The 18,981-nt window shown below is 40.8% G+C and overlaps 4 protein-coding genes across 5 annotated transcripts; 2 read left to right on the top strand and 2 right to left on the bottom strand.

Annotated features, from left to right (window-relative positions):
- Positions 1 to 406: 406 nt before the first annotated feature.
- sfxn1 (sideroflexin 1) lies at positions 407 to 6,462 on the bottom strand. Its single transcript, XM_031319628.2, has 11 exons — positions 6,352 to 6,462; positions 4,504 to 4,673; positions 4,227 to 4,397; positions 3,575 to 3,673; positions 3,380 to 3,455; positions 2,957 to 3,042; positions 2,700 to 2,827; positions 2,473 to 2,522; positions 2,155 to 2,204; positions 1,124 to 1,171; positions 407 to 939 (listed from the first exon to the last, which is right to left on the bottom strand). Exons 2-11 carry the CDS (start codon positions 4,665 to 4,667, stop codon positions 843 to 845), a joined length of 969 nt encoding a protein of 322 aa, XP_031175488.1. The 5' UTR covers positions 4,668 to 4,673; positions 6,352 to 6,462; the 3' UTR covers positions 407 to 842.
- Positions 6,463 to 7,080: 618 nt separating this feature from the next.
- LOC116064419 (serine/threonine-protein phosphatase 2A catalytic subunit alpha isoform) lies at positions 7,081 to 10,485 on the bottom strand. Its single transcript, XM_031319629.2, has 7 exons — positions 9,944 to 10,485; positions 9,255 to 9,464; positions 8,928 to 9,101; positions 8,747 to 8,836; positions 8,220 to 8,381; positions 7,986 to 8,104; positions 7,081 to 7,860 (listed from the first exon to the last, which is right to left on the bottom strand). The coding sequence occupies exons 1-7, from the start codon at positions 10,043 to 10,045 to the stop codon at positions 7,788 to 7,790; spliced, it is 930 nt and encodes a 309-aa protein (XP_031175489.1). The 5' UTR covers positions 10,046 to 10,485; the 3' UTR covers positions 7,081 to 7,787.
- Positions 10,486 to 13,672: 3,187 nt separating this feature from the next.
- On the top strand, positions 13,673 to 16,227 carry atp5po (ATP synthase peripheral stalk subunit OSCP). Its single transcript, XM_031319634.2, has 7 exons — positions 13,673 to 13,804; positions 14,099 to 14,149; positions 14,241 to 14,351; positions 14,641 to 14,770; positions 15,413 to 15,525; positions 15,717 to 15,803; positions 15,960 to 16,227. The coding sequence occupies exons 1-7, from the start codon at positions 13,778 to 13,780 to the stop codon at positions 16,068 to 16,070; spliced, it is 630 nt and encodes a 209-aa protein (XP_031175494.1). The 5' UTR covers positions 13,673 to 13,777; the 3' UTR covers positions 16,071 to 16,227.
- Positions 16,228 to 16,492: 265 nt separating this feature from the next.
- On the top strand, positions 16,493 to 18,543 carry si:ch1073-44g3.1 (UPF0461 protein C5orf24 homolog). Of its 2 annotated transcripts, none has more exons than XM_031319632.2 (2): positions 16,493 to 16,763; positions 17,046 to 18,543. In XM_031319632.2, exon 2 carries the CDS (start codon positions 17,049 to 17,051, stop codon positions 17,715 to 17,717), a length of 669 nt encoding a protein of 222 aa, XP_031175492.1. In that variant the 5' UTR covers positions 16,493 to 16,763; positions 17,046 to 17,048; the 3' UTR covers positions 17,718 to 18,543. The 2 variants fall into 2 exon arrangements, with proteins under 2 accessions (XP_031175492.1, XP_031175491.1); XM_031319631.2 differs by having other exon boundaries at positions 16,510 to 16,712.
- Positions 18,544 to 18,981: the final 438 nt, after the last annotated feature.

Raw genomic sequence — 18,981 nt, 5'->3', positions numbered from 1 at the left:
AAAATAGTTCACTGAAACGTGTTTCTGAAAACATTTTAAGCGAGAAATATGCCATACAGTTGCTGAATCGGTCTTCATTTCAGATTGACAAAGGTCAGTTTAAAAGATTTGTCAATTTTGAGAGGCATTCGTCACTCATCCCGCTCGTTATTTCCGGGTTAGCACAGATTGGTAGAGTGAGTCCGACTGCCTGCCCTCTGAACCAGCAAGTCAGGTCGGCCAAAGTGAAGGCCGACAGCTCCTCCGACGGACGACGGCACGGAACACACAGACCTCACTGACCTCACCAGACTGTCCGACGGCCAATTATCGTTTTGGTGTGTCAGGGCCATAAAAAAAAAACATTGTGAGGACAGATTTGGCAAATGCATGAACTGCAGAGGTCTTTGTATAATCAACGTTAAAATCTGATTATAATCAATTATAATGCAGGTAAGAAATAAGATGACTGCCAACCTCAGGTAGGAGAGTATGAAATGGTTTGGCGGTGACAAGTCACCAACTTAAAAATACTGTACAGAAAAAAATTTCCACTTAAAACAACCTAACACTGGCCACTATACAGTATCTGTCACGATAAACATCGTATTTTTCATCCGGCCCAGTCGGATAAAATCTTCTCTAGCAGTTACAATAAATTTCAACAATCACAGTGACAAAAGCAAACATCTTGTTTACAAAGAGACTAACTGAGAGAGGGAGTCCTCAGATATCCATCTGAATGGTGGAAATGAGGAGACACAAACTTAACTTTGGCACACTGAATGAAGCGGGCTGGCAGAGAGGCGAGGACTGAGTCTGCAGCTGTGTTATGGCAGTGTTTGGATGAGGGGGCTGCACACTCATAGCCCTTTGTTGAAGTAGACCCTCTCCACTCCGGGGTGGCTGGCCCGGATTTTTTCCTGCAGCTCCGGCTCCAGGCGGCTGACTGGCATAGAGCTTGATCAGGGGGAGGATTGGGAGAAATGCAGGGGTTAATGGGTCAAACACATATACTGTAGGCGTATTACGCAACTTTTCAGGCAGAGAAGAATCATGCAAACTGCATATATTTACCTAGAGAAAGGGCTGTGGCAATGGCAGTTACTTTTATCTCAGGGTCAAGCTTTAACATTTCACTCACCTCTTCTGAGGGAACAATGCACAGCACAGTGGAGTGGCAAACACCAGGCTGAAAATCAAACACAGATCTATGAAACATACTGCACAGACGTACAGTCCAGAGCTTCCTGTTCTGACGTCATCCGATTGTCTAAAAAGAAGAGTAAGGCTAAATTCTGCTGTGTAGTCATAGCAAGCTGGTTGTTTCATGTTTTTCAAGCTTTAAAAACAATTTTCATTATTATTATTGATATGATCCTTTTAGGGAAGATCAGTGAAGAAACTGTTTATAGATAAAACAAGTCTATCAGTCTACAGTCATGCTGGCAGCTCTGTGAGGTTTTACTATGGCACATTTACGCTTTGTGTTGCATGCAAATGCTACAATAGCATGCTAACATGTGCTCAATGACAATGTTAGTATGCTGATGTTTAGCTGGTGTAATGTTAACCACCTTAGCTTAGCATGTTAGCATGCTAACATTTGAGAATTGACATTGAATCCCTTACAATATTGGAACAATCAGATATATTTAAAAAAAATCTCTTACAGAGGAATTTACAGAAATACAGTACGACACGTCTGCTCTTGTGTGTGCTAGTTGGCAGGATATGCTGCTCAAAATCACTGTCATGACCTCTGAGCCAAACTGAAGTAAGTTACACATGATTTAATCATCGGCCACTCTGAGGTCACGGGAGGCACAGTGGAGCCAGGAAAACCTCAGCAAAACACGGAGGGGAAGGATATGTGCTTCATTTGTTAGAGGAAGACAGGACAGGCTCTGTGGCATGTTTGTTTAAACTACTGAAAATTCAGAAATGTAAAAAGGGCTGAGCTGGGCCAAGAGAGCTTTATGATATTATCAAGGGCACTAACAATCTTATGAGCACATTCCTCTTGTGATACTTCACAATAACTTAAACAGCAACGCTTTAAGTGACATAAATCTTAGGATTACTGACATTTAATATCCTTATAAGACAATAAGTGGAAATTTCAATGGACTTTGACATGGCTGCTTATCAGGCGGACGATCTCTGACGACTCACCAGAATCCCACCAGGCTGACTTGAATAGGTGCACTCATCCATGGGAACTTCTGAAAAGACCAGGCAGAAAAACGAATGAGAGGCACAAAAGCAGTGGTGAATTCCCATACTAGAGTGGCCTCATGTCCTCAGCGCTTTTCATTCCTCTGATGTGTGATCACGAAAAGAAAACCGAGCAGTAGACACGGTGTGGAACATGAGCTTCCCACCATTTAATCTAAACCTTCATGTTTTTTTAAACCTGTGATGATGAAGCTTAAATGTTGCAGAGGTTACGTTGTGTTTTAAAGAATGTAAGTCATTTAGAAATATGCTTACCCTCAGAAAGGCCTTCTTTTCCAGGTGGTTCATTAAAAACGGGGGGATTGCTGAAAAGACACAAACAAAATACCACTGCACAATGCATTTTCTGTATAACAAAGTTGGTGGTTTAGAATGTATTTTGTTTTTCTTTTGATTCAATGATGCCACCAGCTGCCAGGGGAGGAGTTAACGAACCTCACAGCAGGTGTCTAATTAGACTGATGATACAAAGACATTCATACCCATTCCTGGAGAAGCCATGAGGATTCTGGACACCACAACCTGAGAGATAGCCTGCTGTGCAGCTTTCGTCGACTCTCCTAACCTGTTGTCATTCTCATCTGTTATGGGAATACCGTGTTGAAGTTCTCTGAAGGAGCAAAGCACATTAAATCAGAATCATGGGACATTTTCACCATTAGTGTTGCAACTTCTCGAGGTCAAAGCCATTATGTATTGCAACGATGACGTACTTTTGAGTGTTGCATGGCCTCCTTACCTTTGTCTCATCAGTGGGATGTTGATACAGTTAGCAGCAGCTACAGCAGCAAATGGAACAAACCGTCCAATCAGGGGTGAGATGTGCTACAGCAGGAGAGAGGAGGCATAAACACTAAAGGTAAGAAATTAATAATTTGGGTCTGCTGTGCTCTGATAGCACAACCGATTAAACCTTTCAGACCAGTGGAAGTTATTGAAGGTTATATTTCTTCTTTCTACCATAAATCAAGTGTATAACACAAAGTCACTATAAAAGCTGGCAGGGCAACAGGCTGATACCAAGGCATGACCCTGTAAATATTACTGCTCTTCTATGACAAAGACACTATTTGTGCGTGGCTAACTTCATGTCAGCACTGCCATGCGGCTGAAGTCGATATAATTAAAATGAGATGTAGAATTAGGTTAGATGAACTGATACCTTTGTTAGTGCATTTAGTCCTAGAGCGGTGGCAACTGCCCCTGTGGTGGCAGACACATAAGCTGTGCCAAGCTGACTGCAAACAAAAGAGTCACCGGTCACATCACACAAAAACTGTCCACACACAACAAAAACTGTTGAATTAAAGGGTTAATATGAGCCAGTGTCGGTGCCAAAAAACGTCTTGTCTCTTACCTGACTGTGATTGGAGCATCACCGCTCCTGTTGGTGTAATTGACTATTGCATTAAAAGACTGATTGATCCACTGCCACAGCAGCACAGCTGGAGTTGTCCTGCAAGATTGAAAACCGCAATGTCAAGCAAGAACAGTGTAGAAGAGTCCGCAGAAGAACAGATGTGCACTGTGCTGGTTGTAGTTAGAAAGTATGAAAAATGACTTAATTCGACAGTTTAAATGACTAGAAACATTTAATATAAAATACTAAGCTTAAACAAATATTTTCATTTCCAGATGTCCTTCAGAAATACATAAAAATGCATAACATTTGAGCTGTAGGTACACTATCAGACAAGGAACAAGTAACAATTTGACTTGTCAAAGCAGTAACCGGTGTTAATAACATTAACGATGGCTCCGTTCTATTTAATATCGTTCTATCTGCACAATACCAGGACCCTGAAACTGAAGCGGCTAAATGGAATTCAGCCATCATCCATTTTGTTATTCATCACACCTGTGCTTTTCTTACTGTGACATGTCAAAATGTCTTCTGTGAAAAAGGCCCGTAATGTTACAGTTTCAGCAGTAGTAATAGTGATAGTATTAAATCTATAAGCATGGGCGGAACCGTTACAGTTTGACAATAAAATCCTTCATGTTCTTACTTGTAAAATGTCATCATGCATCCAGTGATCGTCATGTTCATTGGAACCTGTGCGGACATGCGTCCAATTAGAATCATCTTCTCCCCAGTATCAGGGTGGAAAGCCGAATCAAAAACATATTTTGCTCTCCACAGTTCATCTTCTGTCAGTCCTGGAGAGACTATACCTTTCCTAGGAGACAGGAAACATTTAAAGCAAACTTTCATAAGAGCACTGAATTTACATCCTGTTACTGGTGTATTGCTACAACTGTACTTGCAGCTGTAGCCTGGTTTACCTGTAGTCAGTGACGACTTTGTGTGCATGTGCTAGTTGTTCGTCGGTGAGGAGAATGTTCCTGGGGTCAGTGACGGTGAAGAAATGTTTAGCCCGACCTACAAATGTGGTCTGGTCCCACCGGGGCTCCTTGATGTTTATGGAAGTGGATAGCTCTGCTGCCATATTTATCTGGGGAAAGGAAAGCATTACAATAATCATATCAGGTATTTGTCAGCGCACAAAAGCATGTAGGAACGATGATTTACTCATGAGTAAATAGATCAAAGCACATGTTTCATAACTGCATTGCATTAGGCTGATATTGTTCCAGGGCCCTGCTCCCCCACTCACCCCACGAGTTACAGACCCTCACTTTTTGTTTCTTTTGCACACACAAGTCTGTGGAGGACTCGTGAAAATAATGCTCCTCTCTGGATTGCCATGCTGCTTATTGAGCATAAATAAGCAGTTGCTATGGTGATGGCTGACCTGACACAGGGGTTGTGAAGCACTAAATTGCAAAGCCCTATTATGGGCGCACACCAACCCCCAAACTGGCTGAGAAGCAGCTCTTGGAAAGTGAGAAAGCCCTCTGCATGTGCATAGATAACTGTAAATGGCTGCACACAGTTTATTTTTTTAATCAAACTACAAATTGTATTAGGGTTGTCAGCAAAGCAGTTAGGTTATGCAATCTTTTATAATCACCACCACTAGTGAGTATTTCATTGTAGTGCTATGCATTTGATCTCACAATCCAAAACCAGATAAGACTGGCCTGCACTGAATAGACGCTGCACTATCAAAAACATCAGCTTTGTGGATGTGCATGCAGCATGCTCATTCTTAGTGTGTGAGTGTGTCCAGATAACCCAGTCTGATCTGGTTTTTAACCATTTGTTCCATGCTCCAGCTGAACTACTGGGGGACCAGGGACACACCAAAGCGCATGCAGGAATCTGCAGCAGCATGATGAAACTCCACCTGAAATTGCACCAAAGATGGCTGCTGGATTGACAATAAAACCGAAAACTCTCGTTTGCTGGCGGCAGGAGGCGTGCTGTCTCTTTAAATGTAATTAAACAACATGGGATTCTCACGAGATGACAACAAAGCACACCCTTCTCTGAGATTGCCCAATGAAAAACTGTATGGATATCACTGTATGGGTTTGAACAGAGCAATTCCTGCTGTCAAACCCGTAATAACATTAATACAAATAGTTCATAAATGAAGGTGATATCAGAACTGAACTTTGTACTGACACGGCCTTTGATCTATAAACCCTCTGCGGCCCCTGCCCTCACTCTCAGCCAATCAAAGGCCTGCGTGGCTACACATTAACCTGCATTTCACAACAACTCCTCACAATCAAATATATCATCCAATTAGTACATGCAGCGTCTCATGACAGCTATTTCAACCTTCATTCCTTGTGTATCCGGCATCTATTACACTGGAAATAGCTGCTTTCTGTCTGTGGTCGCGGGGTAAACATGCTCTGTGACTGGATACGGTTAATTGTTCAGCCCGACGTAGACCAGCCAAATCTGGACTGTAACTGGAGGTGTTTCTGTATCTGAACAAAGCGACCAAACCTTTATCAGACATTACAAATCAAAAAGTATCATCATTTTAAAACGACCAATTAGGCACGGCATCTGTCCAGCCCGATAATTGTCCAGCTGTGCGCCCCAGATTCAACTAGTATCAGCCTGCCACATCCACACATCCAGCAGGCTTCTCAAGGAGCCCCACACGTCTAATGGCAGTTTCCCCGACCTCGGACACAAAGTGCACGCTGGTCTTTTTCTATATCGACGTCTGGATGGATCCATTTAAAAATATATATGGATAGCTGACTTACTGCACTGTGGGCTCCGGCGGTCCGCAAGAGGTGTCCCTGAAAGGCTGCAGCCAGCTAATTTTACATGCAGCAGCGTCAGCACAGCTACAGAGACACATCCCCCAGCGCCAGGAAACCCACCGACAAAATAAGAGTCCCGCCTCAAAGCGGCTATTCACACCGGCAAAGGTTGGAGTTGTAACGATAAATGACCGATAGAAAAAAAGTCTTGAAAGGCTACTACTCTTCTATAAAACAATACAATCGTAGGTAAACACTTGAGGTGGCAAACTAAGTTTACTTTAACTTCGTGCTTTAAATGAGGCTTTTATTTTCAGCAGCGATCTGAGCACCACATCCGTTAATGCTCTGACATTTTCGCCACCTTGATTCACATGCAGTATGAATCATTAATTACTGGTAAAACTTTGGATTTCCACACAAACGACTCTTACGACAGTACGAAGTGTCCCTTAACAAACGCATTCTTTGGTTCATATGTATACATGAGTCACCTATATGGCAAACCAGCCTTCAAATCACTTTCATGTTTCACAATTATGATATACCAAATACCTGTAATAAATACATACATTAATAAAACTGCCCAATTTCCTGCACACATTCACAGTAAGCCTGATAATCACTATGCTGATTATTATTATAACAGAGATGATTATCAGCAGTCTTTTTCTGTCTGTTTCCATCTAGTGGTGACTGATAGGGAATAATACCACAAAACTGCCTAAATGAAGTAAATGACGAAGCAACTTCAGTCTTTATTTCGTATTGCTGTGGCTGCAAAACATTAAGTCATTTTCTTTTACAACTGATGTCATTTGTACCAATGTTGCCTACTTAAATGAATTACATTAACTCCCATAAGAGACAGCAGAGCAGAAAACGAGCTACTAACACTATACCAGGGTATAAAAAAGAAAATTGTCTGTCAGTGCCATGTGATAAAAATCAAATACAAAAGTGCAAAGAGAACGGACTCATTTCCGACGTCTAACCCTATCATCTCACTTCACAAAATAAACTGTTGCGCTTCAGTTACAAAAAGAAAGAGTTTACATTATATTTCCTCCAACCTTTGAGTTGAGGCCATGCCAAGTGAAAGATGCAGCTTAAATACTGTATATGGAAACACTCTGATCTCTCATCATTAACACTCTAACACAAATATGACTTACATTTAGTTGTTATTCTCAGCATTAGTTCATTCATGTTTCCTGACAAACCAGCAGGTATTGTGACGGTATTGTTCATAGTAGCAATAATTTCTAGCAATAAAAACTTCATGCACAGAGGGGAGAAAGTTGAAAGGATGGTGGTCTTTAGCTAGGTGTGATAGTTTCCATTTCATTGTGATTTTGGCACACATTGTTTTGGTCCATGGGGTTATGAATGCTTCTTTTCTCTGTGTACCCTCTTGCCATCCTTGCCAGTGATCTTTACAGGAAATAGTCTGGCGTGCGCCGCGTCACATGCGGCTCTCCTCTGCGAGGTGCAGGGTCGAACTGTAGGCTGAAGCAAACAAAGGGCAAGACTCCTCATCAACTCACATTTTCATTCATAATCCATTTTTTAAGAAGGTGCCAAAATATGAAAAAGCAACAAGTTTATATCAATTCAAAAAAGAATGTACTTACAAGGAGTATTTCAATGTGTCATCAAGTTCCATGATTGCTGCCTGGTTTCCACAACGATAACAATAGTTTGGTGCACTGAAGATGGTCACTACATTGCGGTCGTGGCACCAATTATATCCCTAGATCAAGAGATTACATGCATGTTACCTATTTTAAATTCACAACATGTATGTCAAAGCTGCATCAGCAGTTAAAAACAGAATTACTTTCAGCAGATACACAAAGTTAAGGTACCTCCATCACCAGCTGGTGGGCTCTAGAAACCAAAGTTAGGCCGTTTGCGTGGTTGAAGGTCTCGGAAATGTCCTGCCCGAAGGTGTAACCAGCACCACGGGGGGAGATGCCCCAACCACCACGGTCATCTGGGTCTGACCATAACAAGTCACACATTGGACCCTGAAACAAGGAGGAAACATCCGTGTTGTTTAGTCTATTGTACATGCTAACACAAAATCTATCCATGTAGAAGTTTTAGGATGCAGTTAGACTTGCAGACTTGCTTTTCTATGGTTGACAATTTGATTTATCGACTAATCATTTCAACTCTAAAATGTTAAATCTGATAATTGTGCACGTATAACAGATTATGATATAATAATTGTAAAATTGTACGAGCATCCTGGCAGCTACATGCACCTTAATATAAATGTAAGATCCATATGCTATGACAGTAAATATCAAAATAATGCACAAGCTAGAAAAGTCTTCAAGAGAAGTTTGTCTCATGTCAAATGTTTAGAGTTGACATGGACTAAATTTACCTCATGAGGAACCTCCTGCAAGCGATCCAGCGCTCTGATGTGTTCCAGTGTGTCTATTGAAGGGGACAATCCTCCATGGAGGCAGAAAATCTTACAAAATAAAGAGAAAATAAATGAAGAGTGATGAATGACCTGTATCTGTGCTTTATGTCACATGATACATCTGAATACACAACCTTACCTGATTATCTACCAGTGCGGTAAGGGGCAGATAGTCAAACAGATCTGTGAAGTACTTCCAAACATTGGCATTTCCATATTTCCTTAAGCACTCGTCGTAGAAGCCGTACACTTGTGTGATCTGTCTGCTCTCATGGTTCCCTCTGAGAATTGTGATTCGTTCACGGAACCTTACCTGCAAAGAAAGATTTAAAAAACGAGAATAATTAGACATAAACATTATCTTTGCCCCAACTCTAAATTGATATCCCAGTTGTAGTTGACTTGCTTAATATGTATCACAGCATCAGTGGCATTTTGTCTTTTTTTTTTTTTTTTTTTTTTTTACCTTAAGAGAAACCAGGAGACTAACTGTCTCCACAGAATAGTAGCCTCTGTCAACATAGTCTCCCATGAAGAGATAGTTAGTGTCTGGAGACTTCCCTCCGATCTTAAACAGCTCCATTAGGTCATGAAACTGACCATGGACATCTCCGCAGACTGTCACCGGACATCTCACCTCCTGCACATTGGACTCCTTTGTCAGGATCTCCTTGGCCTTAAATGGAGAACCAAGAAAATATAGGATGATGCTGATTAACAGGTAACAGTGTAAGTTGTAGGCAGTGTAGAAGTGCACAATGGGCATGTGTTTTACACAATCCTTAATACCCTGAGACACTGAATATTCATCATTTTTCAGATTGTGAAGGATACAGCAGATCATTATAGTTTGCTGTGGTAGTGTCAGTACACTCCAGTGAGGAAGAGGTAACAGGAGTGGGCGTAGCTAGGGAAAACATTTGAAGGCATCCTCCTCCATCTTCTTGGCTAGTTGCTTTCCTTAGCAATGTAACGGTCCTGCATGCAGCTGCAGCCAAATGGTGTCCTCCAAAGCAAGGCCACATGCATTAGCTGACGTTAAGTCCAAGCAATTACTTATGATTCAGGAGATGTTAACAGCGAATGGTCCGCTAGCACTGTAGAAAGCTAATGACATGTATTAATAGCTCTCCTGCCTTCCTGCGCAAACCTTACCTTTTCACATAGGACTTTGACCTGATTCTCGCTCAACTGTTTGCACTCATTCAGTTGTTCAATCCATCCGTCCAGCTCCTTGGTGAATGACTTGTCGTCCATGCCTGTTTTGCCGTCAGCTATCGAGCTGACCAGCTCTAACCAGCTTTAAAATTTCTCAGGAAAACCGTTAGCTGTTTCGATACGTTTTGATGGCCCCGGCTATGCTGTATCCTAGCAAGCTCTCTAGTCATTCGCAGCAGCTCGTATGTGCGTGTGTGTGCTCCGCGAACACGAATGCGTCAACTGCCCTGCGTCCCTGCAGTTTGGTGGGGACAAAAGTGTTTAGTTCACATGATACAAATAAATATGATGATGTTCTTCTCCTTGTTTAACGACCAAGGTCATACCGTAGCCTATTTATTATTTTTTTTTTTTATCGCAAAGATTAGCTCAGAGAAATTGTAGACCCAACCCTGCCAACTCCGGTCCAGAGCGAGGCTGAGCAACAAATCATATACGTCATCGGATCCCTGGTGGCCCATTCGAGACGGATACTAATTGTTTTGTTTATTAGTCCTTGCGGGTTGAAATCTGTTTGAAAAAGGCTATAATAGGTTTATTATCTTGCTGGTTTTGAGTTTTCTGGAAGTCTGTTATCTAAAACGTGAATTTTTACTAGTTGATCTGCCCTCAAATTATTGAACGTGCTGGTTAACAGTCGTAGTTAGTCTGTAGATATGGGAAAGGAGTGGAGCATCACAGTATAGGCCTACAGTTGAGACAGGGGTAGATACAGGTTAAAATGTTTTATTTAAATATTTAAATGAAACAAGAGTTATTGTCCATAATATAGCTAATTTTGTTATAGTGTTGGTTGTTTAAAGTCATGATGTCACACACTCAATAGGTGGCGGCATGCACCTTAAACGTTGGTTTGTAGCCTGCCAATAATACTAAAGAAGAAGAAGCTCTGCCCTCTGCTGGACGAAAACGGGACATCCATGGACCAACCACTGCTGAACAGTAATATAGAAAACATCACATTTCACAGGTTAGTTAGCTATTAGCTAGCTTTGTTTGTGAATACATCCCAACAGTTAACTATCTCATAATAAATAACACAAGTGTAACCTGTGATAAAGTTTTATTTAATCTATTTGTAGCTGGCGGTTAGGGGCAGTTTTGGTTCTCATGGAAAACCGTAAGCTATTAAACTGTAGCTCTGAGCCTCTAACGGCTGTTTTAAAGCTAACTAGCTTAGCTGTGAAATCAGCAGTCAGCTAGCTACTAGGCTATGTAGCTATTTTAGAGATGTAATCTTTGTTTTTATATGCACTCTAGCGGTGTATATTACTCTTTCCTACTTTGTACTACAACTGCTGTACAAAATTTCCTACTGGATATAAATTTTTTAAAAAAAAGGTTATATATTATCATATAACATTAGCTAAGTTAGATAAATGGAAATGGAAATTTCCAGCCAGTTGATTGGCTCAGAGAGTCAGATCATGTGTTAACCCTAGGCTCTAGGGTTAAAGTGCTCATATTATGCTTTTTTTGGCTTTTTCCCTTTTCTTTATTGTGTTATTTTTTTTGTGTGCACGTTATAGGTTTACAAAGTGAAAAAGCCCAAAGTCCACCCCAAAAAGACTTACCATCTCCAACAGAAAACACTGTTCACAAACTCCTCCAAACCGCTCTATTAGTTCAGCCTTTACTTCCGTGACGAACGTGCGTCACTTTGTAACACGTTATAATGCTCGCCTAGCTGCTAGCATGGCACACCCTGATACTCTGCTTCTGACTGGGTAGTAGTCTTGCATTGCCAGACCTCATCTTCACAGTGTTGCAGAGGAAGGTCTGGCAACAGGAGCATACACTTCTGCATTGAAGAAAAACACTCAGGGGTTGTTTACATTTTTTTTAAACCAATCACAATCGTCTTGGGCAGCACTAAGCTCCGGACGCTGCGCCCTTTGTAAACTTCGTAAACTGTAACTTTCTATTTTCAGCGTGTAACCTTGCTCCAAGGTTCCAGTTAATGTTCATCGATGCGACCAGAGTTTAATGTAAACACATTACATTACGACTGTCTTTATGGGGCTGTAGCGGGCTCTAATGAATATATTCATATCATATGAAACTAGACCATGGCATGTCTTTTAGCTTGTCGGGAAGTGAGCTAAATAAAGCTCCAAAGTTAGGCTAAAATGTTTCCCTTGACCTCTGACCTCAAGATATCTGAATGAAAATGGGTAACCACGAGTCTCCCCTTTACAGACATGCCCACTTTATGATAATCCAATTCAGTTTTTGGCAAAACCATGCTGTTTTTCTCATGCCCGTATAAATATGTTATTTTCGCCTATTCTAAAATGGTGTATTTCAATATTTCTGCATACTGGGGTCCCTAAACAGTCTTGGAGTTGCAAAAATTGGTCTGACTGGAAAGCTGACTTGTGGATTCAACGAGCCCAATTGTATTCATGTGTGAAGTTGTAAGTCCCCATAGTAGCCATTTCATTGTAGTGAATCCATTTTTTGAAACTTGATCTTACTGTTTAAAATGACCTGTTGTGACCATAGACTGTATATAAAGAGCAGGGATACACCGAATCCAGGATTCGGATTCGGCCAAATATTGGGCTTTTTGACGGGGTTTGGTTTCTGCCAAACCTTAGAAATCTTTTCCACCGAACCCTACGCTTGCACTACGCGCGCTACGCTGGTCGACGTAATGACGCCGCCGGAACTCGTGAGCAGAAACAGTGTTGTTTAGCAATACTTTCAGTCAAAAGAAGGCGATTCAAGTCGAGCTACATGTTCAATTTGCAATGCCGATTTGTCTCGTGGGGGCAAGGACCCTAAACAATACACAATATCGCCGCTGTTAAAACATTTGCGTATGAAACATCCGAAAGAATACGAATTGTGCATGAAGGAATCTACAGACAGCAGCCAAAATGCAGCAACTTCAGGTACATTACATACATTAATGTGTTTACTGTGTTAATGGACTGAGGATGGGAGTAGGATTCGGTATTCAGCTGAACCCCAGAAATCTGGATTCGGTGCATCCCTAATAAAGAGGTTGTGACCTCTAGGATAATTACAGCCTCATGAAACTTAACAACCACAAACTAGAGACCTAGTGCATTCAGAGGATGTATGGCTCTCCGGTTTCTTGATAATAAGGGGTTCTGAGCAGTTTCCAGAACACAAGTGCTCACCATCCAATCGCAGAAAAATGCAATTCTTGCAATAATCTACAAATGTAAAATCACAGCATGTTTTTTCTGTGGTGTTCTTCAATGTCTTGTTGTCTTAATGAGGTATTATGGAGGGATTTAGGACAATTTTTATCAATCCTTGAGTATCAAAAATGGTTATATATGCACCAAATCTCTGTCAACCCAAAAGTGTGTGTGTGTGTGTGTGTGTGTGTGTGTGTGTGTGTGTGTGTGTGTGGCTATGGCCTAATGGTACCACGCAAATAATATTTATTTATTATTACTATCTGTCAGGTAGGAAATACCTAATAAACTACCAGTAAATGTACTTTATATAAAAGGTATTCTGTCAGAAGGAATCACCAGTATATGCCACTAAAACTGTGCTTTAAAATATAACATTGATTTCATCAATTTGATAGCACTTTTCCACTTGACAGAATACGTTTAGCAAGATATTTTAAACTATTTTAAGAAACTTGTAGTTGTCCATTTAGATAGCCTTTTCCAAAACTGTCAGAATGCGCCACACCGGAGAGACTACATTACCCACAGTTGGGCACCTTCCTCTCAATTGCACATGCGCAATAGATTATTCTACTCTGGACAGCTGTAGGAGAAAATGGCAGCACTCATGCTAGGGCAGCAGGTAAGACATTCAATGATTTTGGTGATTTATTTTATTTTATGGCAGTTTTGACCGAATTATTTATAGCTTAAAAACATGTCTTACTGTATTGTAATTCATCTGGAGACCAGGAGGAAACACTAAATGTCCAAAAAATCCACACGAGGCATTGTACTTGAATGACTGCTAACGTGTTAGCCTACCAGCTAGTTGTCTTTCACGTAAATGGTACCAAGCGTGCAGAAAGTTAATCAGCTCAAGTTTTGGTTTCTCTGTGTTGACATGCATTCATTTCATTTCATTACATTTGTATAGGTCCGCCAGTTCAGCACGTCTGTGGTCAGACCTGCATCAAAACTGGTTAAGGTAAATAACGTCAGACTGCACGACCGAATCGCTCTGTCTAGTAGAAATAGTGTTCGCAATCTAGTTAATGTGTGTGTAAATGTCCTTTTAGCCTCCCATCCAGGTTTATGGAGTGGAGGGCCGCTATGCCACTGCTCTGTTCTCAGCGGCCAGTAAGCAGAACAATCTGGACCAAGTGGAGCAGGAGCTCAAAAAAGTGTCTGTAAGTCCAAAATTAAGAACCTGAGTTGTAGTTTAATGAAGATCCATGAATGATGAAAGTAGTGTTTTCCTCAACATTTAACGCAAGGTGATGTGGATTTGTTGGTAATTCATTTACACGGTGTAAAAAAAAATATAGTCAAATGTGCTGTATATCAGAGGAATGATACATTGGCATAATTATCTTATCATTGTCAAATTTTTCTAATCTATGCCATTTCAACTCAACCTACCTTGCTTCTAGTACATACATTCAGTTGCCCTTTGCTGTGTGCCATCTTGTTTTTTAGCTTCTGATCAAGGACCCCAATCTTTCTGGTATTGTGATGAATCCTCATGTAAGGCGCAGCGTCAAGCAGAAGACTTTCAATGATGCTCTTACAAAGGCCAAGGTTTCACCCATCACTGTCAACCTCATCAGTATGTGATCACTGATTCCTGCTATGCGTTTTAGCATGATATTATCTTAATATAGCTAAGTAGACCATAGGTAGGCTCTGTAAATTGTATAGTGTGAGTGTAGTCTTCATTGTAAACTATTTGGTTATGTTAGTAGAGGTCACAGGAGTAATAATAAAAAGGAGTCCTCCAGCACACAACAGATAGGATACCAACGCTTAATTGTTGCATGGTTAAGAATACCATCTTGTGCTGTTTAATTTAGAAAAACAATATGTATTTAGAATTTAACTGTCATTTTAAGACTGTAGATAGTTTAGCTTATAGGCACAAAAAATGGCTTTTCCATAGGCCAATTGTAAGCTCCACAGCAGTAGTACTCCACAAACCCTATGGTTCAGTCCTCAAAGGAGTTCTATAATGATATTGATGTAAATAAACTTTGGAGCATATGTTTCCAAATTTGACATTTAAGTGAATAATTTATATTGCAGGACCAGTTGGATGAAATCCTAAACAATATTTATTTTTTGAAATGATGTAATACGAATGCTGTAAACTTGTTTTCTCAACTTAAGGCTGTCAGGTAGTAATGCAGAGAAACAGAAAACTCTTGAATGTCGCTCGATAACGTATCCTGCTGTTTTGCTTTTCTTTTTTTAGATGTTTTGTCTGACAACGGTCGTCTTCCTCGAACTGGTGATGTTATCACTGCCTTTGGCAAGATGATGAGTGCACACCGTGGAGAGGTCATCTGCACCGTCACCACTGCTCAGGTGTGAAATGGGTGGACATATGTTATGTGTGTGGTACTGCACATCCTTGTTGAATATCCTAAACTTTATAACTGGTGACCTAGTACAACAGTCCCTGTAATGTATCAGTCACTTAAAAGTAATTAATTGCATTCTTTTTTCTTTACTGTAAATGTGCTATACAATCAACCAAATAATATTATCCATTTTAGCCTTTGGATGAAGCTAATCTTGCTGACCTGAAAGTAGCGCTCAAGGGCTTCCTTCAGAAGGGTGAAACTATCAAGCTAGAAACAAAGGTACAGTGTCAATGCATGATCCCAGAAACATACAAATGACCATTTTGCAGTTGGTGTGACTTTATCTTAATGTTAGTAAAGGTGATTTATAAACCAGTCTGATGCTAATCATATTTAGAGCCCTCTGTAATTTCAACTGTTGTCTCCTCTTCCCAGTCTGATTCTTCAATCCTGGGGGGCATGATCGTCAGTATCGGGGACAAGTACGTGGACATGTCCACCAAAACAAAGATTCAGAAGCTGACCAAGCTCATGAGAGAAACTTAAGTCCTGTGGACTTAAGTTTGCAAAGGATCGCAGATGAACATCGGGGGAAATGCTGATAAATGTATATTGCTATCTGTTCTGGCACTGCAGTTGCTCCATAAACCCAGTGTCTATACTTAAGTTCATATGGATGTTAATAAAACGTACAACAAATGGAGAGTGGCCTTTGTCGTCATTGTGGCACTTGCATGCTCGTATTTCCTATCAATGACCAGTGATTATAATTTTGACACATAGTTTAGTTAATGGAAATTCTAGACAGTGTTGCAATTATATAGTTGCTGATGTGTCAATTTATAATATTTTGGTTATAACGTAACTAGTCTATGTAAATTACGTACGCATATTTATACGTACGCTTCTAAAATACTTCTTTGTTTAATTTGCCGGAACCACATTGAGTGACAATCTGTTTCCTGGAAGCGTTTGTGCGCATGCGTGGTCAGTGCATCCTGTTTTATTAAAAAAATTTCCAGGCGAAAATGGCTGCCTCTCTCATCTAAACCTCTGCTGAAAGGATTAAATGAGCATGAAATAGGCAGCCGAAATCGCAGTCCCTCTTCAAGACGATACTCATGGACGCCAGGGCGTAGTTTGTGCAGCGTCTTCACAAAGATGTTGTGGCTGCCAGAGGGGGAAAAGGTATTCGATCCGAAATTAACCCTTTCCATCTAACAACCACCAACAAATAAGGTACGAACTATTCGTTGTACGTTCTTAAAATATTTTCGCATTTTCGTGGGAAAACTAACATTTATTTTTGCGCATGCATCTTTTTTGTGCAAACTATAACTGTAGTTTACCTCGCATTGTCTTGACATCTCTCTTTTTGTGTGTGTGTGTTGCAACGCTAAAAGGCCTGTTGGCTTCCCCAAAAAGTGAGCTACTGAAAGTGTTTCTTTGGGTTTGTGTTTGCTTTGGTACACGTGTGCATGTGTAGCTTTTCTACCTAATTTGTGTATATTTCTCCAACAGAAAATGATGCATCAAGTGACCAACAGCAACAGTGACTTTTGTATGAGTGAACTGGCAGAAGACTGTCATCCAGCCAGCCACTTCGATTTATGTAGCACACAATCCAACAAATTCTACCCCTCTCCGACAACCCCTGGTCTGCAGCTGTCCCTTGCCAGCCTAGCCCCTTTGCCACAGGGCATGCACAAGGCCATGGTATGTCAAATGCAAGACACCCAGAATGACTTCCAGCCTCAGACAGTGAGAATCAGGGGCAGTGAGGCTGCAGGGCCCGATGGCTCTAAGAAGAAGAAGGGCACAGGGAAGTCGGGGCGGAGAGGGAGGCCATCAGGGACCACAAAGTCAGCTGGTTACCGTACAAGTACTGGGCGTCCACTTGGGACAACTAGAGCAGCTGGATTCAAAACCAGCCCAGGGAGGCCCCTCGGTACCACCAAAGCAGCAGGATATAAGGTCAGCCCCGGCAGGCCCCCCGGCAGCATCAAGAGTCTAGCTCGGCTCAAGAAGCTGGAGTTTGGTTGTGACAGTGCCAAGAAACTTGACTTTAGCAACTGTAGTGTTCCCAAGAAACTAGACTTCACTGGCTGTGATGTTCCACCTTTTCCATACACCATGATGGAGAAAAGACCCCTCTGTGAGCCCAGTGCCAAGGTGGATGAAAGCAGCGAATAGTTTTGCAGCTTTCTCAGTCTCCAGTGCTTGAAAAACATTTCAGTGCATGAGCAAGAAGATGCTTAGGAAAACATTTCTCCCAAATGTCGGGGGGGAAAGAACTTTTTGCCATTTAGAAATGGCTCTGATTGTTTGTACAGTGTTTGACATTGTCTTCATCCTCTCATAATACATGACTGAATTAGTAGTATGTTATTCCAGTTTGGCAGACATGCATGCATGAATTTATCACACCAATCAGTATAAGCAAAAAAATTTTTTCATCAGTTTGTTGTCAAACCTTACTAGAGAGAATATCTTTTTTCCTTCAAGCATTTCGTTCCTGATATGTGACTTGTTTTCTTTTTTTCTGTTTTAACATTTCTATGGCTGGGTTCTTGTGACATTTTCTACATTTATAAAAATTCCCTTTTAGTACAAACAGCAAATCAAATTTGTCCTAAGCATAAATATGTGGATGTATAGTTGTCCTTTCTGTGTTGTCCAGTTCAATGTGTTATTTTGTGATATCCTGCGTCATACCTAAAACGGGAGGACACTGCGATACATTTTGAATTAGCTTGAACTGATAAAACTCAGTACATAATATAATTTTGAACACAGTATTTGTTATTTCTGCACTTTGTGAATATACTTTTGATTATGTATTGTAACAGCCTGTTTTTTGTCCCCAAATTCACTTGATAAACAGATTGACATGTATGTTACGCTGTTTATTATGAAAAAAAAAAAATACTTAAACAGAAAAATGCTTTGTGGTATATGTAATAAATGCTTATGTGCTGTATGTGAAACCAAAATAAAACAAAGAAATTGTCTTTTTCACCATTTCCTGTCAAAATCGAAAGCATGCAATTCTCCCTGTAGACACAAGAGGGCACGTGTCCCCAGACAATAGTAATCACCTTGTAATAATACCTTTATTTACCCTCTGTTAAATTACGGCCTACTGACATACGTTGTCCTACCTTTTTGATGTGTTGTTACACAGTGTGATAGCAAAGCTGGTTTAAAAAAACTAAGACGGCCGTGTTTTAATGTAAACGCTAGACAGCTGATATATTAGGGTGGGTGAGTTGGTTACCTATATCGAATCTATCTAATGTTTCTACAGGATCATTCACCCAAAAGGTTAGGCAAATTAACCACCTAAAGATCTGAAGCAACATCCCTCGTAGTTTAAATAAAAACCTGCAGAGAGAGGTAAGTTCCTCTGCTGTCAAGCGGCATGTCTCTGAATGGTCTTTGTTTGATCTTCAAGGAC

Source organism: Sander lucioperca, chromosome 1 (assembly GCF_008315115.2).
Source record: "Sander lucioperca isolate FBNREF2018 chromosome 1, SLUC_FBN_1.2, whole genome shotgun sequence".
Taxonomy (NCBI): domain Eukaryota; kingdom Metazoa; phylum Chordata; class Actinopteri; order Perciformes; family Percidae; genus Sander; species Sander lucioperca.
The sequence above is the reverse complement of the archived record's forward strand: the minus strand, read 5'-3'. Positions and strand labels throughout refer to the sequence as shown.